Consider the following 26,655-nt stretch of genomic DNA (forward strand, 5'->3'; position numbering starts at 1 on the left):
AGACAATAATTCAAGGTAAATAAATAAACTTTTCATGGGTGACTTTTAAAAATCAACCAGGCTAGAGGGTTGGAAGCATTTGAGGCACGCTCTACTCCTCACAATTTGCAGGCTCACTCTTTGGCATTGCATAATGCCAACCATGAGCTTGTTTCTTTTGAAAATAAAATTTCCCTTCAGTTTCTATAGATGAAGATTTGTGTTCTTCCTGACTCTGAATACCCACAGCAAAAACAAACTGGAAAAGAGCCTTGAGTCTGTCTTTCAGGGGCTGTTGCTAATTGTTCTCAATCCCAGAGCAAATGATAACACATGCCCATTGAGAACGTGAGCAAGAGGAGCACTTGTGTACAGTTTTCAATGCTTGCAATTCTTTAAAACTCTTGTCATCTTCACATCCTGTATAAGAGGTGAGGATACCGAGACACTGAGGTATTACATCTAGTAGAAGTAAAACCTTGGCTTTCTGGAACCAGGGATAGTAACACTAACCATTTTGCTCTTTGGCCTCTTCCTTGTGATCCTTATGCAAATAATGTGTTGTCTCTTGAGGAAGTTAACACCTTAATAGCCAGCATGCAGACAGTCTGATGATGCTTGACTCAAAAACAAGACTAAAACAGGACAGCATGCCCACAAGACCTCAGGCTTCTTCTATGTGGTTTCCTAAGGCAACTTGATTGGTAAACCATTGCACGAGTGGGGGTACCCTGTGCTCTCCCAGGTGACATGGGTGGGATGAAGAGTCAGATGGCCACATTCTACCTTGCCTGGGATATCATCAGGACACACACCTAGACCGCTGCAGGGAACACTGGAAGACAAGATATGAGTGATGGAATAGTGAATAGTGTTACTGACAACAACTGCTTGAGGAATTGTTGGTTGAAAAACCAGCAAGATCTGAGAGGTCAAAGAGAGAATCCTAGGAAGTTTGGACTTGAGTCAGAGGACTCAGAAAGGTTTGAAAAGACTCTCCCTTACCCTTTCTCACCTGCCATTAAGAGCTTAGATTTGCTGCTCTTTCATTTTTTACCATCTTGGATGAGCCCAAGAAATTAAATGGTAGGTGAGAAGTAGTACCCATCATAAAGCATGATTTTGATTGTAAAGCTGAAGCTTCATAGTTGTGGAGCCTCCACTGCAGTCCATGAAGCCTTTTTCAGTGTTACTGATCCCATGTGTGGAGAAGAAGGCAGGAAGGAGGGAGAAACTTGCCCCCAAAAAAGTCCTGGAGCATAAGGATTTGTCAGTGAAATGAGTCTATGGTCTAGTAAAATGAAGAAGATTTGAACTGTTAGAAAAGATTTTTCTTCAGAATCTGCAGGCAAGAATGCTATGGCTTTCTCTGTTCATTACTAATTGGGCACCTTCAGCTATGTTTCCATTCCAAAAAAAAGGGGTGGGGGCATTACTGGGGTTTTAATAATGGTAATTGTGGCATATTTCACATTTTGAAGTTTGAATAATTCACCTGAACTTAACTGCAAAATGAAATACTGTATTTGTGCATCGCCCTCTGGTTCTACATTAGGAAAAGAAAGGTATATGACACTTCCAAATCCTCACCCTGCTTTGGTTTTAGGAATTTCCATAATGAATCTGAATACCCAGAGGTTTCCCAAAGAATGTGAAATGCCAGAAGAATACTCAAATGCCTTGAAGGTGGTGAGGATTAATTTAATGGGAAATGATTGCCTTCGGAAAACATGGGGAGGAAAAAAATAATACAAATAGGTGTTGACATCAGACATTAGCAAATGGTTTTATATAGGCAGAGCAGTATTGTCTTAGCACTTTGTTAATAAAAATTCTCCAGACATTGTTCATATTATGTTTGTCAGGAAATGATCATATAAATAAAAATAGAAGATTGGTGTGGAAAGAATATAAATATTGAACACATTTCACACTGCATATCAATCAGTTAACAATGGGGTAGTTTCCTTGCCCTTTGTCATTATTCAATGCAAATTTATGAAATGGAAAAGACATTATAAATTTGTTATGTCATTCGATTACATATTAAAAGGTGTTTTCATTTGAGTTGCAATCCATAAATATTGCATTACTGTATCTTCTAGTCTTCTGTCAAAATACATTTTCCTCGTTAGGCAAGCAGATGCCTTGTCTGTGAAGTTAATCACCTTGGATATGGTCATCAGTTCTGTTCTTTTGTCCAGATTCAGCTCTCTTTTCCTGAACCTTTCAGACACATACTTCTAAAAAATATAATAAAATCCTTTCTTATACTGAGTGTTGTTAGCAACATGTCCAGACTTGGAAAGCCTCCTCTTATTATGATTCATTTTGGATAGCAATTAGACCACATTTTATTATATAGCATTAAGACTATTTAATTAAAGATTCCTAAAGACTAGTTTCTTTGTATTATATTATACTTAGACAAAGAACATGCCAAACCTCCAGGGAAGGCTGCTAAATTATTTCTTAATACAGAAGGCCTGTAAAGATTTGTTTCCATCAGATTTTTGGTGAAATGCACCATCTGTTCAGCTAAAGAGCTTCAATTACCAGAGCAGGTAGAAATAGGACCTTCTTTGTTTTCATCAGCTTTTTGTGTCCATCTGACTGTATTTCCAACTTTCCCAAATCTATTATAAATCATCAAATTTCATGTGATAGTGACTCTCTTACATCCCACATACCAAGCTCTCTTGTATATGGGCCTGGGCTTGAGGTAATTGACATCAGTCTGGTCACTGGACAGTTGCTTTGAGTTTATCTGGTTTTATTGTTTGGCATGGGGCCACTGCTTTCCTCTCATGTGGATTTTTCTAAATTCAAGAGAAAATTTTGTTCTCTTCCTTTTTCCTTTCTTTCACCTAACTCTCTTCCCCATTTTCTTTGTTTGGTCCTGTCGCTGAGCCAAACCAAACACTTACAGTGACCCAAATATTCCAGGCTCTTTTGTGCCTTTGTACACACTGTTCCCTCTTTTTGGGTATGCTTTCCTCAAGGTTTTCCATTGGCTAATCCTCCTTTACCTTTTAGGCTTCACCCAAACTGTATCAGTTTTTTTTTAATTTCTCTCTGAAGTAACTAACTCACACAGCAGTAAGTAATTGCTGGTGGCTCCCCTCTTTTTTTTTTTTTTTTTTTTTAATTTTTTTTTCCAACGTTTTTTATTTATTTTTGGGACAGAGAGAGACAGAGCATGAACGGGGGAGGGGCAGAGAGAGAGAGGGAGACACAGAATCGGAAACAGGCTCCAGGCTCCGAGCCATCAGCCCAGCGCCTGACGCGGGGCTCAGAGCCTGACGCGGGGCTCGAACTCACGGACCGTGAGATCGTGACCTGGCTGAAGTCGGACGCTTAACCGACTGCGCCACCCAGGCGCCCCTCCCCTCTTTATATTCTGCTCTCTGAAGGTATGCAACCTGTGCCATTGTTTATGTTGACACACTCTGTGTGCCCCTGTGGAACAGTAGTAAGTTCCTTTTGAGTAGAGACTGAGTCTTTTATCTTGTTGTTTATACTCTGCAATGTTAAGGCCCAGTAATTAATTACTGGAAGGAAGGAAGGAAGGAAGGAAGGAAGGAAGGAAAGAAGGAAGGGAAGAAGGAAGGAAAGAAGGAAGGAAGGAAGGAAGGAAGGAAGAAAGGAAGGAAGGAAGGAAGGAAGAAAGAGAAAGAAAGAAAGAAAGAAAGAAAGAAAGAAAGAAAGAAAGAAAGAAAGTGAAAGAAAGGAAGGAAGGAAGGAAGGGGGAAGGAAGGAAGGGAGGAAGGAAGGGAGGAAGGAAGGATAGAAGGAAGGGAAGAAGGAAGGGAGGAAGGAAGGAAGGATAGAAGGAAGGAAGGGAGGAAGGAAAGAAGGAAGGGAAGAAGGAAGGAAGGAAGGAAGGGAGGGAGGAAGGATAGAAGGAAGGGGGGGAAGGATAGAAGGAAGGGAGGGAGGGGGGAAGGATAGAAGGAAGGAAGAAGGAAGGGAGGAAGGAAGGATAGAAGGAAGGAAGGAAGGAAGGGAAGAAGGAAGGAAGGAAGGAAGGGAGGAAAGAAGGAAGGAAGGAAGACAAAAGGAAGGAAGACAGAAGGAAGGAAGGAAGAGAAAGAAAGAGTGAAAGAAAGAAAGAAAGAAAGAAAGAGGGAAGGAAGGAAGGAAGGAAGGAAGAGAGGAAGGAAAGAAGGAAGGGAAGAAGGAAGGAAAGAAGGAAGGAAGGGAGGAAGGACTGTGTTTGGATGGAAATAAAAGAGAGCTCCTTGCTCTTGGAGATGAAGTATATTAGACATGCTTACTGTCCTATCAGAACTTTACAATTTTATTCGGAAGTTTAAACATGTATGTGGAGTTATGGGAGGAAGCAATATATGCTAAGTCCAACATAGAAGGGAAAAAAGATAAATGGCTATAGAGAAATACAATAAATAGATCAAAGCCCCAGTAGACAAGGAATGGTTTTAAGAGGAGGTGACATTTTAATTCTTTCTTGAGTTTCATTTCTCTTCATTCTTTTTCCTAGTATCACCAGGAGGGCAAAAGAGACAAAAATCCCTCTGGAGAAAAAATAGTTAACTTTTTAATATTGTCAAAAGTAGCAACTCTAGAATAATCTTCCCTATTTCAAATTCTTCCACTGTTTAGTAGCTATGTGACTTTGGGCAAGTTACTTAGGCACTTCAAACAGCAGTTTTTTATTTCATCAAATGGTGATTAAAACTGAGTTATCATAAGAAATTCGAGAAAGAAAGAGAGAGAGAGAGAGAGAGAGAGAGAAATAATTTAGGTAACATTCTTACCATGATGGATGGTATATGGTAAGTGCTCAATACGTATTTGCTATTATTATTGCTGTCATTATTAAAGCCCTTTCCCATGAGATGTATCTATTTTTAAGTACATTTGTTTATTGTGCCTTACTACATAAAGCAAACCCGGTTGTGAAAGTAACTATGCAACAAAATCCTTTTAATGTATTTATTAGATTGAACCATATAAAACTCATAGACGAAAAATGGTTAAATATCAGCAGTTTCATACGGTTCAAATTAATATATATGTATTTACACATTTAGAATCTTAGTTCTTGTCTATAAAGCAGAAAGTCTTGAAATGGAAAAATTATACATGAGAAAGTTTATATTCTCATGATCCACTAATTTCAAGCAATACTCAGAATGAAACTATAGTTTGGCAAAGAGATTTGTGAGGTTCACTGGATACAACATTAACTATTGAATAGGTAAGGCTTCAAATGTGGTAAGACCTTCATGCCCAGATCTTATTTTCTAGTCTGGATCACAAACATGGTAAATGAACTGAGTCTCATGTTTTCTTGGTTTTCACAATTGTCCAAACCAGAGATTTAAGCCCAGTGTAGAGAACATAGTTCAAATAAAAGTTATGTGGCACCCATAATATGCCACAGAGACAGCACACCTGTTGAGATGCAAAAATTGGAATGGTCTCATGAGCTATATAGGTTAGGTTCAGTATGTTGCAGGAATACATTTGGATATGGGGATTTTCAGTGATATTTGAACTGATTCTTTAATAAGGATTTGAAGAGCTTCACTAGGGGTAGTGGGAAATTGCATTCTAGAAGGGAATATAATAAGAAGTAGGTTCAGAGGCTGGAAAGCAAAGAGTATACTGCAAGCATAATTCCACGTAGCCATGAATGACTGTGCATATGGAATATGAGGAGGAAAAGGGGGAAATAAGGCCATGGGAAGAAGGAAATATTGCAGATGCCTTGGTTCATGTTCACTCATTGTGCTGTAGGCAGCAAGGATGAGTCTTAGTAAGGTTTTCAACTAAATTCTTGAAACAGTAAGAATGATTGTTTGAAGAAGATTGACCTAATGCAGGTGGGAACCGTGAAGTAACTAACTAGGTAGGAGAACTAGGTAGACCACTTATAGAGAAGTTTAAGAAAAGGAAATGGAGCCTGGTCTAGGTAGGGACAGGACATGGGCCAAGAGAAGAGGAGGGCATCGAAGGGGAGGAATTGGGAACCCTTGGGAAGTGGTAGGAAGGAGGAGACAGTTGAAAAGAGGCTGCAAACCTTTCATTCCAAGTGACGGGTGATGATGATGAGTATCAGTCAGGAAAAGAGACATGACGGTCTACTTGCAGCACAGAGGGACTTAACCCACATAAGCACATACCTGCAAAACAAATGCACATTTCAAGGAGCAGAAGTTGGGGGGCCTCTACGAGCGGCCAAAGTCAAGTTGGGCTTGTGGTCCAGTGTTGGGAGGTTGCTGCTGCTGCCCAAGGTGGAGAAAGACTGTGAGCTGCTGCCAGTGGTGCAGCAGCTGTGCGGCCATGAGAAAGGTGACAGTCAGGGAGTACAGAGTCCCGCCACCTGGGGCAAACTCACAGGGTCTGCACCAGTGTTGGCAGGGGAGAAAAAGCATATGCCTCCTTTTAGCTTCCAGAATGTCATGAGTGCACCTCATTCACAAAACCTGAAAGCTGGCAGTAGAGTCTGAGAAGATGCAGCTCCCAGACTTCATGCTTAACCAGCAGGGAAAGCATAAGAGAGGCTGGCAAGACTGCCCGGGTCCCAGTGGAGAAGACAAGATAAGGTAGAGTGTCTAGGGAGGATATGCTAACTGGCACATGTGCATTAGGTTATGGTGAACCATTGACTTGAGCATGTCTTATGGGCTATTGAAAAGCCAGATGTAGGCTTGGAGATTTAGATTTGGAAATCTGAAGCAAAATAGATATAGATGAGCTTGGAGAGAAAGACAGACACAGAGAGAGCTAGCCGAGAGAGGGACAATGACACCCTGGCCAGGAGATGTGGCCATTTTTGGAGATGTCCGTAGGAAGCAGAGAAGTGTTCAAATAGGAAGGGAGGGCATGTAGTCAGGAAAGCAACAGAGAGGGAAACTTGGAGAAGGAAGAGGTGGCCAATGCAGGTAAATGGCTTAACCCAAAAGACTTTGAAAAGGTTATTGAATGTGGTGATTTCACGTCTACTGATGATAAGAAACCACTTTAGGCATAGTGGTTAGAACAAAAGTCAGATTAAAGGTAGTTGTTGAGATGGATTTGGTGGGGGAAATGTGAAAGCAGAACATATAAACTACTGGCGGTAGGGAGTAGAGAGACAAGAGGGATGGATAAATTGCAAAAGGAGAGTGGGGAGAAAAGAAGTTTCCACTAGGATAAAGTTTATGTTAACTTATTTGACATTTGATGAAAACAGAAGCTCATGGAAAGAACAAAAAAGCTGCCAAAACGGCAGGTTGAGAGCAAAGGTCCAGAAAATGTGGGGAAGAACAGAATCCAGGGTTCCAGTAGTAGCCCTGGAAGAGAGGGTTCAGAAGCCTCCACGTCTGTCAGTATTCTAATTGGCATTGCCATTGAGATGATCATGAACATAATGAATTCCCCTAGAGAGTATGATGTCCAAGCAAGGACACCAGCAACGTTTTTCATAGAGTGATAATCAGCCACTCCATCTATATAGAAAATCTGGAAATAAGCACCACCAAAAACCCTACCAGTCAATGTGGATACAAATTTCCTCTTCCGTATTGATGTGCTCCCTGCCTCAGTAGCTACCCTCATTAACTGTTGCGTGATAATGACAACTTCTGTTGCAGGCTGTGGTTGCAGGCCACACTCAAACATAAAAAGAATGTTGACATTTGATTTATACAACTTTACTAATCAATTTCTTGGCTGGAGAAAAACTGCAATATCATTTTAGAGCCCCTATTATAGCCTAACAAGAGAGAGATAATTAAGTCCTAAGGGACCCATGTTGTAGCCGGGTATTGCAGAAGGGGCCCTTTCCTCCTTCTTCCCAAGCTGGGAGAAATCTTCTGCACTTCACAATTAAGCCTGCTTCTCTTCTTTGTCTGGGGGAGGCAAGATCCTCGGAAGAAAGGCAGATGTGCTGCTTATTACTTGGTTTTTGACGTTCGTTTAGTGTAGGTTTTTAGTCTTTGTCAAAATGACAATAAACGCATGGATTGACAGGAAGCAGAGGGCTGCAGAGTTTCTTTTGTCTATATGCAGGGAGCAGGAAAAGGACTTTTGGCCATAGATTGAACATTCCAAGGCAGCACAGCTTTAAGATACAAAGTAGTTAACACTGTGTATATCTATGCATGGTGTCATGGTATTTTCCAGTAGTTTAATCAACATAGTACACAGTTAATCCTTGAAGAACAGGGGTTTGAACTGCATGGGTCCACTCACACATGGGTTAATTTCCATACAGTACTGTAACTTTCTTCCTTGTGATTTTCTTAATAACATTCTTTTCTCTAGCTTACTTTAAGAATACAGTACAGAACACATACAACATACAAAATATGTGTTAATTTACTTTTTTTTGTTGTTATTGGTAAGGCTTGTGGTCAACAGCAGGCTATTAGTAGTTAAATTATGCAGGATCAAAAGGTGTATGTGTATTCTCCACTACATTGGAGGGTCCATGCCCCTAGATGTGTTGCTCAAAGGTGAACTGTATTACAGCTCATCAATTATATTTCAAAAATCTTATCACTTGGCAGATTTTGAGTATCTTTGCTTAGTTTACTTTTTTTCTTTTATAATAAATCTGAAAATTGTGCTTCTTTCTCTGGTGATTTTACTTATCAAAGTAAATTTATTTTTTGAAGTTAGTGTCATTATATAGGTTCTCTGCCCTTTCCTCCCAACTAACCTTGCTTTCATTTTGTAGCATTGAAAATTCAAGGACAAATGGACACTATTTTAGCCCAAAGTCATTGTATTTTTCAACATCCATTTTATTGTGCAGGAATGTGTGATAATAGTGCTATATAAAAACTTGTATTCCATGATAAGAAACATTTGAAAACAATTGACTTTTATTTAATGTCAAACTCGTGGTTGGGGAATTTTGCAGTTATTGGTATAAGTTTTATTAGAGCAGTTTTTTTTTTCTTAGCAAAAGATATTCTGATGTGGTTATTCTTTATTTTCTCATAGACATCAAGGGCCAAGAAGGGCATACTCTAAATACTGGGGAAAACCTAAACATCCTAAATTGTTGGGAAAAATACACATGTACAAGGAACATAAGGAGACAAATGCTCAAATTATGAATATGTGCCCATTGGGGGAGCATTACCTAGAGGTCCTGGTTGACATTATGTGAAGGGCAGTTATTAAGCTCCTATGAATCAATGAACATAACTTTAAATGTATGTAATTCAGTTGGAAGAGCCTTAACTGATTTGTATTAACAATGATTTAAAATGCTTTGCATTTTTAAAATTCATTTGTTTATTTATTTTGAGAGAGTGTGTGCACACACGAGCTAGGGAGGGGCAGAGAGAGAGAGAGAGAGAGAGAGAGAGAGAGAATTCCAAGCAGACTCCATGCTGTCAACACAGAGCCCAATATGAGACTCAATCTCATGAAACATGGGATCGTGACCTGAGCCAAAATCAGAAGTTGGACGCTTAACTGACTGAGCCACCCACATGCTCCTAAAATGCTTTGCATTTGATTAAAATGCCAACACTTGTATAAAACTAAAATGGAATACCCTTATTTTCAGTAGACATATAGACTAGTATGCATGCACTGAAGTATATTTCTCATTAAGCGAACTCACAATACGCAATTTAAAAATTGCAAACACAAGCAGTAGTTACATTTGAAAATCCCTTCTCCATCAAGCCAAATCCTGCTCCTTTGCCAAAGTGTAGGATGGATCAGTACCTCAAGAGAGGTAGCCTCTTATATCTCTAAACCTCCCTAGCATTTTCTTCTGGCACTGATGCTGCTGTAGGGTAATTGTTGGCCTGCCTATCTCCCACACTTGGCAGTTTTTCTTTATTTGAGTTTCTAGTAATAGCACAAAGCACACAGTAAGCATGATTATCAAATAAAGGAACAGATAAGTGAATGAATGAGTGATTGAATAAATGAATGAGTATTCATATCACAAGTGTTATTTTTAAGTTTTCTGCATTTGGAATTAAAATTAGATTCATCTAAATATACTTTTCCCTTTAGTTTTCAACATTGTATATACCCCAAATGATGTAACTCCACAGTTTAGGGAAGTTCCACCTACCCAGGATCAACTGGTACTCCACTACGTGATTTGGGTAACAGAAGAAGACATGGGATACACTGGAGCCTTTAACAAGCTAACAAATTAGTTGTAAAACTAAAAAACCTGGACATGAAATTGTTTTAATGATATTTAACAGTGCCAGCTAGTATATGAGTAAGTGTTTTGGGAGGACATGAGAGTAAGACATAGATTCTCATAGGTTAATGTGAAAGGACATGCTTGTAAAAGATACAGATTCCTGGCTTCCACTCCCAGAGATTCTGATTTACTAGGTCTCAGTTGAACCTGGTAATCTGAACTGCTAATGAGAACCTTTGGTGATTTTCTGCAGAGTGTTCCAGCAAAAATATTTTTCAATGGACTAAGGAGAGACTTCTATGGGCTAGAGTTGTCAGGGAAAAAGGAGGTGAGACTTAGACTGGAGCCTGAAAGATGCTTGGATAGGCAAGGAGGGGAAGGAGGGAATCCTTTTCTTATGGTAATTGACAGAAATGTCTCTATCCAAATAAGAGATGATTATGATGATTGACAAAATGCATTTTTGTGATATCCCACAATTTACTCTGGGAAATAATATGGATAGCATATTACTCTGATGCTTCCTTTTTTCTTTTTTTTAAAATCTAACATAGAAGCAGACTTTAAATTGACTTCTTTTCCCCAGTTTTCACTTTTACTGGTTAAATCTTGACACATTTCTACACTTCAGAGTTTCTAAGGATCAAGCATGCCTGTTACTGCCATATCGTGGATGGTGATGATATTTTAAACAAGGACTATTGGATGAGCAGTAGTAAAACATTAGATATCTCCCTCCACTGACACCACTGAGAAAGTATGTCTTTCATTTTCATTGCCAGTAAAATTTGGAAGGTTACAAAAGTTTTGTGGCAGTGCAGGCTGTTTTTCCATGTTGACAGATATTTACTATAAAATAAGCTGCATCAAAAACATGACTATCCACTGTCACAGTGAAGCTTAATAGTGTGTTCTTCAAAGCAAGGCAGACTTTGAAGGTGTTTGTTTGAAGATTCTTCGATCAGAGGGAACACGTTTGTGAACAGTTCAGAAGGCTCAGAGAGACTAATTGCATAGGCTGGCAATCAATTTGGCATGAATGAAAGAAGGGTGACAATCAATATCTAGCTGGGAAGTGAGAGAAGTTTCAGCAGTGACAGCTCAGTTGCCCAGCAGAGGGAGATAAGTAATACCCAATAAGAAAGGGCCAAGAAGACCACTGCTTCCTGCCTTTCTTGTATTTGGACACTGAGTCACCTAGAAAAAACTTTGTGTAGTTACACAGGCAGAGTAGACAGTCACTGAGACGTAGTTCCATATATGTCTTCAGTTCTGAAAATACAAGTATGGAAGCCATTATGTTAGCACCAATAACTGGTTCTCTTCTCCTTGCTGGGTTCTCACAAAACTAAATTTATCACCAGCCCTAGCAGTTATTTGGTCCATGTGACTAGTTCTGGCCAATAGCCTTCAAACTGAAGTGAAGTTCTGGAATGAGGCAATAAAAATCCCTATAACATTCTCCAGTTTCTCTTTTCCCAGCAATGATGAAAGTTTCATGCTGAGAAGGTTAGAGAAGCCAGAATACTTAAGTTATTCCACTGACAGGGATCTAACCAGGACACTTTTTGCAATAAAAAGGGTGCTATTACTAATTATACCGGTATAATAGACATCAACTGGACTGTCCTGGGAAACCAGGACATAGAACCTCTCTACTCCAGGAGAATAGTTGACTGCTAAGGTGATCAGACCTTGGATCAATAAGAAATTTAGTTATTTTTTAGTCAATGAGCTATTGGGATTGTTTGTTATTAGAGCATAACCTATTGTATCATGACCAATACAGTAAGTTATTCTTCAAACCAGTTGTCTGAAACTTGGAGAGAAGTGCTATATCTCTCTATACTTTTTGGAAAAAGGCAATAAAGGTGGGTGCCTCCATAAAGTATTAGCTTGATTGGCTGATAATCCCAAGGAGCCTGTTCTTTGCCTTTCTAATACCACTGCCGAAGGATCTCTATTTCAAAGGGCCTTGACTTCTAAAAGAACTATCTTTATAAACCACAATGAAAACAAGTGCCAATTTATATAGCATTTTACATTTTGTTTCATTGAATCCTCCTAACATCTCTCTGAGGTAAGTAGAGCTGGCATGAAATATCCATTTTGCAAATAAGGAAACTGAGGCTTAGAAAATGTGATTTTTCTGGGGCGCCTGGGTGACTCATTCAGTTGAGCATCCAACTCTTGATTTCAACTCAGTTCATGATCCCAAGGTTGTAGGATTGAGCCTCATGTCAGACCCCATACTGAGCACAGTGCCTGCTTAGGATTCTTTCTCTTTCTCTCTCCCTCTGCCTCTCTCTCCCACTTTCTCTCTCTCTCTCTCTCTCTCTCTCTCTCAGAAAGAAAGAAAGAAAGAAAGAAAGAAAGAAAGAAAGAAAGAAAGAAAGAGAAAGGGAAAGTTATTTGTTCTAAGTTATATTGCTGATAAGAATATCTACCCCCACACCCATTTTTGCCACTTTAGGGAGTGCCAGGGACTGAGATATACTGACTATATTGTGGCCACAGGGGTTGAGGTTGGGAGAGGATTTGATAACACCACTTCTCTGGATGTGCTATGGTTTTGCCCTATCTACTTGCTTAAGAGAAACCACTCTGAAATATTGTGGATCAAACGCCACAAGAACTATGTGATTTAAATAGCAGGCCCAGTGAAAATGCCCTATGGACATTCATGAGGATACAGAAGCCAGTTTTATGGATTCATAATGCACTTCTTTGCCAAAATTATACTTTTATTTTTCCAGAAAATTTAATGCTATAGTTCGATCCCAAATAGGGCCAACTGGATTTTCCTGATCTTCTCCTACATACCAAAAAAAAAAAAAAAAAAAAAGTCACAGATTAGCACCTTTTACTTACTGTGCCTTGTACATTATTAAAATCCGGTGTCACTGTTGATTTAACCTCCCTAAGCTTTAATGACTTAACACTTGTCAAGGTCCCCCCCCACCAATAAAAAGCCTTTAAGATATGGAAAATGAAAATCAAATTCAAGATGAGTTTGCCAATGAGAATCAAGTCCAATCATTTCATTCAAGTATTTAATTTTCTCTGGGTCATATCCCAAACAGGTCTGAACTGTGAGAGAAGAGAGTATCATATGTTTGATGTATTCTTTGGGGTTATAACTATCTGCTGAGGAGCCAATTACAACTATGGAGAAATGCATAACTTGTCTGAAGCATAGTGAACTTCATCTTGAGTAACACCATTATATTGCTATATTTAAAGTTTCAAAAGTTTAATAATGAATATTAAGAAAGAAATCTTGATTGTCCAGTTCACATTATTCCTTGACTAAGACAAAATTAGAAAATTCTCATTTTAAGAAATGGAAAAATGATGTTCCAAGTTGATACATGAGTTTTCTAGAACAGAATAGTCTCTAATTAAAATTCAGTAATTTTTCTTATGATATATTCAAGTATTTTTTATTATTCATATCAACATAGCTAAAAAGAATAAATAGTGAAGGCCAACTATAAATTGAATTGAACTGTCTGCTATCTTCAAAGTTCCCCTAACATTTGAATGCTGAACTATAAAGATCTATCCCTCAAGTAATACATTTATATTAAAACTACTTATCTTGGCAATTCAAAGTGCTTTCTGAGTTGTATCAGACTCAAAGAACATTCCTGCTTTGGATTACTCGAGAAAATTTTAAAAAGAACTAAATCTGGGTTTGTTTATGAAACTTTGTTATACAAGGATAGCTTTAGAAGTTTACTAACTTCTTGATCTCATGAGACTGGACATGGGTGGTTATATTGACCATTAATTATTTTGTATTAATAAGACATCATCATAATAGTTAATAATTATTGCATTAATTAAAACCTCCACTCAATTAAGGGAAGTAACCCATTTTACAGACCTCTCAAGGATTCTTGGTATATAGTACAAACCCTACCTTCAAAGTGTTAACCAGTGTTAACCATAGTGAAAGCTGGTGTGCTACACTTCTTTCTGGCACTCACACCCATGGGAGTCTCTCTCTTTTTCTCTCTGGATGAATATGAACTCTACAGTCACATGAATCCATAAATGCAACTTTGTTTTGCCACCAGTGAGCAAAAACACTTGAGATTTACCTGTTAACATTCAGGGGATTCCCTTCAACTCCACGTGGAAAATGGGGCTTCTCCCCTGAATGGCATCTCTGCTCCCCTGCCTTCTCCATGTCTGCCATTCAGCAAGCTCCCAGTGCAGGATCAGCACAAGCCTGCCTAGGAGAAAATTTATGGTGCTTTCTGCTTACATACAGATGGCCCTGAAGAGAATATGATGCAGTAATTCAAATTGGACCAGCACCTTTCGATCTGTTTATGAATGGTGTTGCATCCCCACGAGTGAATTAGAGCACTGTGGTTTCTGGGCAACAGTATTATTCTTGCAAAATTTGTGCTGAATTAAAAATATATATCATCTAGGAAAGAAAGAAGAGATTCTGGCCCTCCGACATTTATCCAGAGTGAGCTTCAGTTTCTGTGAAGTTTTCAGTTATTTTCGCTGTAGATTTACTGTTCCTAACTATTGCAGTGGGGATCAGCAGAGACTAGGTTAAGAACATTAAAGTCACAGTGGACCTGGGGATTGTCCATGCCTACATGCTTAGATATGCTAGCTTCTAAGTGAGGAAACTCTCATTTTCTGAGGAAACAAGTTGGTTCAGTTGAGCAGAACCCTATACTAAACCAGCAAAATTTCCACATGAATGGTTTCCTCTTGGAATTGAAAATTAGTAGGCTTTTCTTTCCACTCCTAAACTTGAAGAAAGCTTTGTACTGCAATTAAAATGGGGAGGTAAAATGGCTTGTTGATCAAAGCAATGGAAGTGGAATGAGAAAAAGAAATTGAAAGCAAGTGATATGGGAGGTCATGCAAAATATGTTTTTCATTTAGATAATTCTATCCTCTCTGCCCCAGAAGCAGAACACTGGACTGTCTGTGCAGAGGTTAGTCAGCCAGGAGTCTGATGGTGTTAAAGGATGTCCAGGCTGGGGACTGAATCTAGAACCCTGGCCTCATTAAGGTACTGTTCTAGCCATCTAAGCTAATTAGCTTAGCTTAGTTTAGCCTAATACTGACAGTAGACTGCACATTCAGTGTTACAGAAAGAGCAGGGAGTTATTTCTGAGAGATAGCTAGTTTGTTTTACTAATGACCAGGAGCTGGACATTTTAGCCCCAAATGTCAGTGTAAGACTTACCCTCCAGTCTTGCTGGCTCCTCTCATTTGTCTACTTCTCTCTGACCACTCAGATTTACATATTGGTCTGTTTGCAAATCAAAAGGAGCCAAGGGATGGATGAGTGAAGAAACACTTAGATTCATTCATTTATTTAAAAAGAATTTATGGACTACCTATCCCGTAACAGTAGCTATGCTGAGTTGCTAGAGATAAAGTAAGCAACAAGGCAGAGCCACTGACCTCAAGAAACTCGGGTTTTGTTAATAAGGCAGAAATGAATTGATTATGACCTTGCAACCTCTCACATAAGAGACAGTGAGAGAATATTGAGTAATTTCATTGTTTATTTCATTATTAATGTGTTATGTGATTAATCTGCAAGTACCCATTAAAATATTTCTTGAAATATGACTCAGTTCAGCTTTCAGTTGAAAGAGTCCCATCAGTTATCAGTTTGAGTTGGGGAGAGTGGCTTCTTGTTCTGCATTTATTTTGTTCTATTTCTGTCAAAAACTAACCTGTGCTAAACTGAATATCTGATCAGAGGAGTCACAAAAGAACATTTCAGTCTAATGTTCTGCTCAGTATCTAGCGCTTCATGAGGCAAAAACTCCTACATTTATACCTATGGTATCTGAAATACACTGTTGACAAATGAATTTAGTTTTTTTTCTCTGATGTGTATAGAACTTAACTTTTTAAAAATAGTTCTCTTAATATACATTAAAGCTTAAAACATGTCAACAAATGCAGTTAAGGTCTATGTATTTTTCATTGACTGCCACTTGACCAGTATTTAGGAGAAGAAAGAACTTAGTCACAGATTAGACACCCCCCCCCAAAAAAAAAAGAAAAAAGAGCTAAAAGACAATGATTAAGGGTGATGCTAAGCCAATCAACAGTTTGTAAAAATAGAAAGAAAAGAAAAGAAAAAAAGAAAATCTCTGCCCACATCTGGCCTGGGAAAAGAAATTTGCTTATTTTTAGCCACATTTGGAAAAACAGATAGTGGAAGTATTTTATGTAAAGGCTGGTAATGCACACCCTCACGCATCAGCTATCAAAATAATAGGATAAAGTAAAATACCATTGGACCTCAAACGACAATGAATGGTGCTTCACAGTCTTTGATTTTCAGGAAAATGAAGAGAGATGTTTGCTAAATGAGAATTAAAAGAAAGAAGATGTCATCAAGGAATAAATAATCGTATCTTCTCATCAGGTTCAAGCTATTTTCTCTATGACCAGATTCATAAAGGTTATGAAAAGATGAGACAAGTTAATTTTTTACCAAAGGTTGGGTTGGGTCCCTGCAACTCTGTTCCAAGATATGGCTTGGAAATGTAATTGGTTTCAATTAATCATGAAGTAGTGCCAGAAAATGATGTTCACAGTGTTACTGTGGGTCTTGGCTGCTTGAGAATCTAACAGCTTCCTGCCTGCCTCTTTCTCTTTTCTTTTTTCTCAACATAAAGCCAAGAAAAATGGGGGAAGGTGAATAGATGTTTTTCTTTTTGATCTAGCAACTTCTGTATGGAACTTTTAATTATACAGAAGAGATAATTCAGCAAGATATGCACTGACAGAGGTATATTTCAACTTATTAAAAGAAGACAAGATTTAATTTTAACTGAATCTAACAAACTTGAGACACATTTTAAACCAAATATTTATAAATGAATGAAATATGGATTGAAATAAGAAAGACCTGCAGCCTCTGTACTGAGGTAGAGAAAATAGACTGATATTTAGGATGCTGGGGGCCAGTCCCTGATCTATCATACACAAGCTGCCTGATCTTGAGCAACTCCTCACCATTATCATTACTTTTTTTGTTTATGATAGATTTGACAAACATCATGGAAAATCTGCTACCATTTGAGAGATAATTTGTTTTTTTCATACAGTGAAATAGAATATTAGAAATTGGCTCTGATCACTTAATATTTCAGAATCTGTGCTTTCTTCACCCCTATATCTTTTTCTTTCTTTCTTTTTTTTTTTGGTAAATAAATTCAGTTTGTCTCTTCTACAAGATCGTGAGCACTCTCAGAGCTTAAGGTCAGAAATGGTGTTTTTGCCTTTTTGGGCTCAGCACCCAATAGATGTTCACCATGGTAACTCTTGATTAGAAGTTAAGACTCTTCTTCATTTAAAATCATTTCCTGTATGTAAATAAGATCTAGTGGAAAGAAGCCGCTCTTTGATATTCAGGCAAAATGGCTTCATCCTAACCTACCCAGCTAGCTGTGATCCTGTCAGTTAGCCTTTAACCTTTCTGTGTCTCTGCTTCTCATCCACCACAGTGTAGTAGTGATGTAGTGATCTTTTAAAAGTACATTGTAATGATTAGTAGATGAGAGTTCTTCAACAAGTTGAAAGTACTGTTTAATTTTGATGTTATCATTAATAATGTAAGACTTGTGAAAATACAGGGAGCCAGACTTTGCTCTCCTGTTTGGATGCACAAAGAGATGGCTTATATAAATATAGTCACAAATCATTCTTTGAGCGCTCATAATCAATGTCCACTGTCTTCTAAAATTTTGAGTGGATCTTGATGGCATACCCTGTAAAGGCAGAATTTCTCCAATTATAACCTAGACTTGAACAGGCCCAGTTCATCTGAAGTTTCCTCACTCTGCCACTAAGTAGTTTTATGCCATATTAGAAAGTTTGGCATTTGGAACTGTACTCCTTTGTTTACTGTAATGGTCTTGCCACTTCATGAATTCAGTCGCCTCCTGGAGCCCTTAATTTGTCTTGCCAGAAGCTTTTAGTGAGAGAAAGAAGCTGGATGAGCCTGCTTTTCCTCAGGTCTTTTAAACTAGTATCATACTGAGTCACTGAAATACAGTCTTCAGGACGGGACTGATAGAAACAGCCAACTCAGGTTCTGGGCAAGAGAGCACTCACTGTGTTCAGAGCATCCTGCTCAGGTGTCTTCCCCTAGGAGTATGGTCCATGTATCCTCACAGATGGGCCCCAGAGACAAGGTCATCCAAACACAGTTTGAATATACATGATCAATGCCTGGCACAGAGTAACTACTTAATACTTTTTAAAAATGCATTAACAAAGGATTCATATAGCAACTGTCTACTGAGTACCCACTTTATCTGTAGTTGGGGGGAGACACATAAGAAATCTATGACATGGTTTTATACCAAATATTGTAATTAATTTCAGAAGAAAGAACATGCATATAATTTGAGCATTAAAGTGGGGAGTTTTTGAATGATAGAATGAGTGATGTAAAGCATAAGGCTGTAAAAATTCAAGGAAATGCGGAGGGAGGCCGTGAAGATGTTTCTTTGGTAGTGAAATTGAAGTAGATTTTGAAAGATGGATGGAAATGAGAAGATGCAGGGTTTGCCATTTCAAGGAGTAACAACATGAGACAGTGTCTCAAAGTGGAAATGGAAATGTGTTGTTTTTTTTTTTTTACTGTTTACTTTTGGGCAATGGGGAATGGGTATTGGAAGTAGGAATGTAAGACAATATAGGATTATAACATACAATATAAGTTACATTATAACCCATAGAAATACTAATTAATGTGCACTAGGCTGTATGTGTAGATGTTTATTATTTGAAAGAATAAAAAATCTGAAGTAATTTAAGTTCCATCAGTAGAGGAATGGTTAAATAATGTATGGTGCATTCGCATCATGAAATACCAGAAAGTACCTGAAAAGAATAGATCTTTGTGTGCTGACACAGACCACCCTGGAAAGATGTAACAGTTTGTTAACAGCGAAGATGCATTCATGTAATATTCGTCACCAACTTTGAAAATTGATTTAAGAAAAAGTGGTATTTCAGGAAGATTAATGTGGTGACATTGTGTCAAATGAAAGGGGAGTGATTGAAAGTGAAGAGGGATAGTGGGAGATGTTTGCATGAGTACAAATGCAGGAAGCCAGTGATAGGGACCTGAATGGTAAAGACAAAGAGAACTCAGAGACATTCTTAATTTTAAAGGACTTCATGACAGATTCCTAATGGAGGGTATGAAGGAGAGAGAAGAGAAAAGAGATTTCCAGGTATAAGCTTATACTGGAACTATACTGAAGAAATATTTCTACTAACTGGAATAGCCCCATGTTAATCAAACCATCTCTAAAGAAAGTCTTTATTTTGTCTGTTTGTTTCTCAGGATGGAAGAAACAGTGCGAAATCTATTGCAGAGTCAAGGGCCTCCAGAGCAGAAAAAAGAAGAAACTGTTAATATAATGGTCTATCAGGTACACCACGTTTCTCACTCTTGGCTGGGCACCAGTTGGCTTGTTTTTCTTGTATTTCTCTAACTCTGTCCTCCCTGACCCAGAGATAAATAAACAAGTGTGGTCCAGACCCAGGTGCTGGGAACCATACAGTCACCTCTGCTTAAGGAATCACATACATGTTTATTTAACTCCTTCATATCTTGGACTCTGTGAAACAAATTGTAGATTGGGTCATAGGAAGCTGCAAAAAGTAAGTTTATAGTGAAACAGAGAAACCTATAAAAGTACCATAGTACTTGGGGTACCAGGGTGGCCCAGTCAATTTAAGCATCTGACTCTTGATTTAGGCTCAGGTCATAATCTCACAGTTTGTGAGGTCAAGCCACGCATCAGTCTGCATGCTGACGGTGCACAGCCTGCTTGGGATTTCACTGTCTCTACCTTTACCCCATCTGTGTTCTCTCTCTCTCTCTCTCGAAATAATTAAATAAAAAGTACCTCAGTGTATACTTCATGGTCAGGGTGATAACAGAGGTATCTGTAGCATTCTCTGGGAATATGGAGGGGAGTGACTCATCCTGTCTGGGAAGTTAAGTGCCATACCTCCAAGAAGGTATGACACTTGGTATATTTCAGAGTTATGACACTTAGGGACCTGAGAGAGAGAGAACAGGAGGAAGGATGTTGCCAACAGCAGGGTAGCCTAGAGAAAGGTACAGTAGTGTGAATTTGCATGGCAGGCTCAAGAAGAATAAGAAGTTCAAAGTAAGTAAATAATGGCCTGATGAGATAAAAATCTTGATGGTGAGACTGGGGGTACTCGGAAGAGCTGGATGAGGTCATGCTTGTATGTTGTGCTCATGGGTGTGGCCTTGCACCTTGGGCACTGTAGACTCAGAAGAGGTCCAAGTTGGTAAGTGGTAGACAAAGTGGCCAGTCACTGTCTTCTGATCATCCTCATTCCATGGTTCTGTAACACAGCAAAGCAGCCAGCATGGTAAGAAGGGCTTCCGATCTGAGCACGACCCAAGTTGGCCACACAGATGAGACGGCTCTGGCAAGGTGGGAAAGGGAAATACAGCAGAAAGAGCACAGGCACCCGACATAGAGAAATTGAAGACTTTTACTGGAAATCACTTAAAATCACAAATAGAGACCTGCTATCCATTGTACAACTAAGCATAGGGAGCCCCAACAGCTAAATAAGGCAAGGAAATGGGCAGAAACTTGGGGGTAAGCACTGGGCAACCCTAGATTTTTTTCTGACTAAAAAGCAAGAGTGTCTGGGGAGGCACGCATGGAAACCTGTCTGGTAAAGATCATGTCACATGATTTTCCCTCAGTGTATGGATTCAGGGGTCTACAACCCAACTTGTTATGAAGAAGATCAGAAGGGACCAGATAATAAACGTTATAGTATTACACGAAGTTAAGAAATCTAGGCATGGGTAGCCTTAACAAGTGTGTGCACTAAGTAGTTGACTCTTGAAGCATACAAGGCTACTTTATGATAAGGGGAACATCTGTTCTCTAGCTCCAGGCACAACAGTGCAAGCCATTGACTTAAGCTACCAGAGAAGAGATGAAAGTTAGCTCCAAAAAAACAGGAAAAAAATATCACTAACGTCCATTTCTAGGGAAAGGGTTTAGATTCTTCTCGAGGGGTGGTCTTTACACAAGGAATGCCTGCTCAGCTCTTCCTGATGTGTGGTCACCCGAAGTTAGGATAAGGATTTAAGTCCTCCTCGCTCTAAAGTTTTCCCAAGTATTAGTTGTGCTTTGGTAGAAAATGGAGGTACAAGTAAAACAGGACTTGGTTCTGCATTAAGTGGTTCTGTGCAACCTAAAAGAATCTGAAACATAAGTCATTTGTTCCTCCTCAAGGTAACACCAGGCTTTAGTTAGAGCTAAATAATTCAGTGTTGCTCTTATGCTTTTCCAGATCTCCTCATTATGGGGCACTTAGCATCAGAATTCATTTTGTGAAACTAGAAGCTACTTAGAAAAACAGATACAGTTTTAAAAATGTTATTTAAAACGATTTCCTCTCTATAACCCAGTCTGCTGGATTTGAGAAATTAGCTCCTCTCTCTTGGGAGGAGACAGTTACTAAGTCGAATTCATGCAACATGGAAGGGATTTTTTAGTTATTGCTCTAATTGGCCTGTGGCTCATTGTCTGGAAAATGGGAGAGAGACATGGGCTGTATGATCCATAAAAGTCACTTATACATTCAAGAGATATCTATTGAGCTTGTAGTATGTACCAGGCACAACCTTGTTCTCTGAGGGTTCTAGGAACAGAATGAAGAGAAGAGAAAGAAGAGTGTTGCTGGTTGGCACTGAGTCCCAAGAAGGTCCTTGTCATGTCACTGATTCTAGTCTAAATATGGCTGAGGGGCCCAAAGAGGGTGTGCAAGATGTGTATGGCGGTCTCAGTAGAGCACACAGTTAACACCTCCTTGTTTTAGGTAAGAGTTGGAAAATCTATTACTTCATAATCTGGGGTGTTATTAGCACACCTGACTCAGATTTTCCAACTGTGAGAATTCTCTGACAGGAGCTGGAGGCCCAGGAAAAGCTAAAGCCCATGGGAAAGCTGGAGTTTGGTTCATTTTCTATCGTGGAAGTGTTTATTCTGAGGCTTTTATCACTGAGTTAATATAATAATAGCAGAATAATAGCTTCCTGTGTTCCAGACCCATGGTAATTGCTTTGCATGCATTAAAGGGTGGTCATATTTTGTTCTAGGGGTGTGTTCCTGGAGACCTCTCATAATTTGTTACTTGTATTGTTTCTAACTTGCATAATTCAACATGGGTTCCCGCAAAGGACAAGTGGGTGTTTCTGTTCAGCAGCTGAAGCAGACCCACCATGTGGCAGCCAGTTGTTCACAGTTTACCAGCTTTACCATTGTGTAATCCTTGACTCATTTTTTTTTCAATATATGAAATTTATTATCAAATTGGTTTCCATACAACCCCCAGTGGTCATCCCAACAGGTACCCTCCTCAATACCCATCACCCACCCTCCCTTTCCTCCCACCCCCCATCAACCCTCAGTTTGTTCACAGTTTTTAAGCCTTCACTCATTTTTAATTTGGAGAATTGTCATGGTTTCAAGGTTTGTGCATGAAGTGACATTAGTAAAGTTTTTATGTGCCTAGTTTCACATGCGCCTAACTCAGAGTCCCATTAAACGTAACTAGACTGGAGCGCATTCATTCCCCCAACAGTTGTGTCACTATTGCTATCTTATAGATAGAACATAGGCCTAGAGAGCTGAGCACTTGCCCAAAGATGCACAGCATGAAATAGCCTAGAAGCGCCTTGACTCCTAATCGGTCTGTCTCCATGCCCTTGGCTCTTCACAAGGAGTTCCAGAGAGATTACATATGGGGCCCAAGTTACCCAGCTCATTGTTGGAATCTGAATCTAGGTCTTTCCCTTTTTTATTCAGAGCTCTCTCTTTTTGTTCATTTGCCCATTCATTCAAATGACAGGTACGCATTTACTTTTTATCTAAGTGTTTTTGTTTCCTACTTCAGCTATTATAAACTTAGTGGCTTAAAACCACACAAATTTATTCTCTTATAATTCTGGAGGTCAAAAGTCTATACTCGTGGTGCTGGAAGGATAACATTCTTTCTTGATGCCTCAAGACAGAATTGATTCCTTAGTTTTTCCAGATTCTAGCAGTCCTTGGTTTATGGTTTTTAACTCCACCTTCAAACTAGGCTACTCCAAACTCTGGTTGCATTGTCGTGTTTCCTTTTTCTGAGTTTGACCCTCCTCCCTTCCTCCCTCTTACAGAGATCCTGTGATTACGTGGGGCACATCCAGGATTATCTCTCCATCTCGTGATCCTTCATTTAATCACATCTATAAAGTCCTTCTTGCCACATGAGGTGCCATTGCCACAGATTTTAGGGACTGAGTTGTGGACATCTCTGGTGGGGGGGCAAAGGCATTGTCTGTCTGTCACACTAAGTAACATTAACCCAGCAGGCTGGAAGTTCCTAGCCAACAGCAAGCTAAGTGCTGGAAATACAAAGATGCCTGCCTCACAGAGGCCTTTTCCTGGAAAGCTTGATTTATAAGATGCTGGAGAGTAGGGAGGGAGGGAGGGCAAATAATGAAATACATGCAACAGTGTGATAGGGGCCAAAAGAGCAGCCTGCGTAGATGGGTTCTGGGAACACACAGGAAGATGCCACCAAACTTACCACACTGCTCTTCCTGGAGGTGCTTCCTCCTGACTAGGACTTATGTATAATAATCTGTTTTCCCTTTGTTTGTTTGTTTGTTTGTTTGTTTATTTCTGTCTCTGTTGTCTCTTGAAATGGAATCAGGAGTCATGAGCTTCTTCCTGAGTCCTATAGCCTGCCTTTCTCAGAACACCTTATATCCCTAGTGTTTTAAAAATTTTTTTCAACGTTTTTTATTTATTTTTGGGACAGAGAGAGACAGAGCATGAACGGGGGAGGGGCAGAGAGAGAGGGAGACACAGAATCGGAAACAGGCTCCAGGCTCCGAGCCATCAGCCCAGAGCCTGACGCGGGGCTCGAACTCACAGACCGCGAGATCGTGACCTGGCTGAAGTCGGACGCTTAACCGACTGCGCCACCCAGGCGCCCCTCCCTAGTGTTTTAATACGACATCTGACTGTTAGGACACATAGGCCACACATGTGCTTTATAGTTTACAAAGGGCACAGAATGGATCTCATTTTTTCATTCCATCAGTCTCTAAAATAGATATTATCATGCTCCTTTCTAAGGGTGAGCCTGTTTCACCTTTATGTCTAAGAGGCCTGATTCAACTCTGGCAAATGCTCAGTGGTAAAACTGGAGATAGATCATTGAGTTTCCTAAATGAGATCTATAGAATTAAACTAAGCCCTTGTCTGTGGGACAGTTTGATGGTAGGGTGGGGAATGAGCACACTCTAAAACCCCCCAGCTCACAGAATCACTGTCAAAATACAAAATAAATAAGTGTAAGTAAACTGAGATAAATTAGTAATTCCGGTAGTGTTCACGCCTGTCATCTCTCGGGTAGGAAAGCCACATGTGTAAGAGAAATAGCATCATTGTGTGTACGTAGGGAAAGTGCTAGACCTGGTACGTAGGACAGTCTCATTTCGCTGGCAGGAAAGGGAAAACTTAAAGATTGTCCGTGGAGGAACCTGAACAAGTGGAAACAGCTGCAATTTCTCCTCTGTTTTGTTTCTTTCTCCAGCTCATTCACTTTAAGCGTCTAGGGTTTTCTTATGTGTCATCTTATGTTTTCTCATCACCTGGGTCACCATGTCATTTAGTGAAGTAAGAAAAGAAATCATGATTAGACATGAAAGGGAGGTGGGATTAAGCATAGATGAAATGGAGCAGTTGCTTGAGAGGGGCGTCATTTCCTCTGCTTCAGCCATCAGAATATTTAACAGAAGAAAAAGGCAGGGGGCAGACAGGCGGCAACTGACTGAGTCTGTGGAGCATGCAATTCCTGGTCTCAGGGTTGTGAGTTTAAGCCCCATATTGGGTATAGAGAGTACTTAAAAATAAAATCTTAAAAAAAAAAGACTCTTTAAGACAGGAAACCTGGCTGAGAAAGGATAATCCTACCACTGCTAATGAATTACCCCGGGTACAGGTTTCTGGTGTCTGTAGCAGCCTGGGGTGCATCCTTGTCGCAGCTGGTAGGCTTCCTGTCCTGCTTCTTCATATGGAACACAGACTGAACCTACAGTAGCTACAAAGAAGACAGTGGCTGGAAAAGCAGGAACTTCGATGAGAGGGGGGAAAAGTCCTGCATGTGGGTACAACTTCCACCGCTAACAAGACTTGGGACCTCAGATGGTCACCTAAACTCCCTGGGGTCCTCGTTTTTCATATTTGTAAGAGAAGAGGTGTTGAACCAGATGAGACATCACAAATGCAATACCTACATTATAACAAATCGTGTAAATGGCCCAAGTGGACCAGGTATGAGAAAGGTCAAATCTTCTCTAAGGGTTCACGTTCTATTTTTCTACTTTCGGTAGGGAAACAGGTACAGAGAGAGTTTTTTGGGGGTTGATTTGTTTGTTTTGTTAAAAGACAAAAGCCTTGCTTTTGAAAACTGTGCACTGGCAACCCACACCCAGTTTAATGCCAAAGGACGTTCAGGAGTGGTGGAGAGACTGGCACCCTGAGAGCCTCTGTGTGGTCTCAGGGAAACAGTCCCACCCAGAAGTCACCAGTGTGGGCAGATGGCCTTATGTTTCAAAGGAAGATTGAAGTTCCAGTTTTTATGGGTTTTTTAGTCTTAAATAGTGGCTTATTTTTTTATACATGGACTGCGTAAAATATGCTAGTCTAAAGCCAATCCTCAAAACAGAAAGAGGATTTCTAGGGTTTCTTCTTGCTCTTAGAAATCTGGGATTTTGACACTTCTTTGCAGTCCTGCATGGCTTGGTCTACGCAGAGTATGGGCACCAAGTGCCTCTAGCGACGGTATGCACTCTGACCTACTGCTGGCCAACACTTGCTGAGCACCTACTATGGATGGTCGTATTCTAATCATTTTACAAGGGTGAACACACTGGACTTTCACAAGAACGCTTTGAAGTAGGTACTATCATCTTCCTTATTTTACAGAAGATGAAACTGAGGCACAGAGAGGTTAAATTACATATTACCAAAAGTTACACATTACCCTTGTTAGGTTGCCTGAGCTCTTTTGTACCCTTTTAGCAGAGTGAGTAAATCACCATAACAATGGAATGTAGAGTTGTTTCCAAAAGGTGCCTAAGTCATTGTCCTAGCAGAGAGCACATTGCATCAGTGTCTGAGTCTCCCTCTCTTTACCCCTTTACTCTGTCCCACCTCCGTGGAGAGCCCTGAACTGTGTGTTTTCTTTTCTTTTCTTTTCTTTTCTTTTCTTTTCTTTCCTTTCCTTTCCTTTCCTTTCCTTTCCTCTTCTTTTCTTTTCTTTTCTTTTCTTTTCTTTTCTTTTCTTTTTTTTTAAGTTTATTTATTTATTTAGGGAGAGAGCACACACATGCTTGAACGCAAGCAGGGGAGGGACAGAGAGAGAAGGAGAGAGAGAATCCCAAGCAGGGTCTGAACTGT

The 26,655-nt window shown here is 39.6% G+C and overlaps 1 protein-coding gene across 5 annotated transcripts in view; it reads left to right on the forward strand.

The window, feature by feature from the left end:
- Positions 1-26,655, forward strand: part of NCKAP5 (NCK associated protein 5) — a 968,925-nt gene that overhangs the window by 634,203 nt on the left and 308,067 nt on the right. For all 5 annotated transcript variants that reach the window (XM_060622495.3, XM_060622496.3, XM_060622500.3 and 2 more), the window contains one exon: positions 19,479-19,566. In XM_060622495.3, the coding sequence (XP_060478478.1) occupies positions 19,479-19,566 (88 nt within the window). The remainder of the gene's footprint in view (positions 1-19,478; positions 19,567-26,655) is intronic.

The sequence above is a fragment of the Panthera onca genome, chromosome C1 (assembly GCF_046562875.1).
Source record: "Panthera onca isolate mPanOnc1 chromosome C1, mPanOnc1 haplotype 2, whole genome shotgun sequence".
Taxonomy (NCBI): Eukaryota; Metazoa; Chordata; class Mammalia; order Carnivora; family Felidae; genus Panthera; species Panthera onca.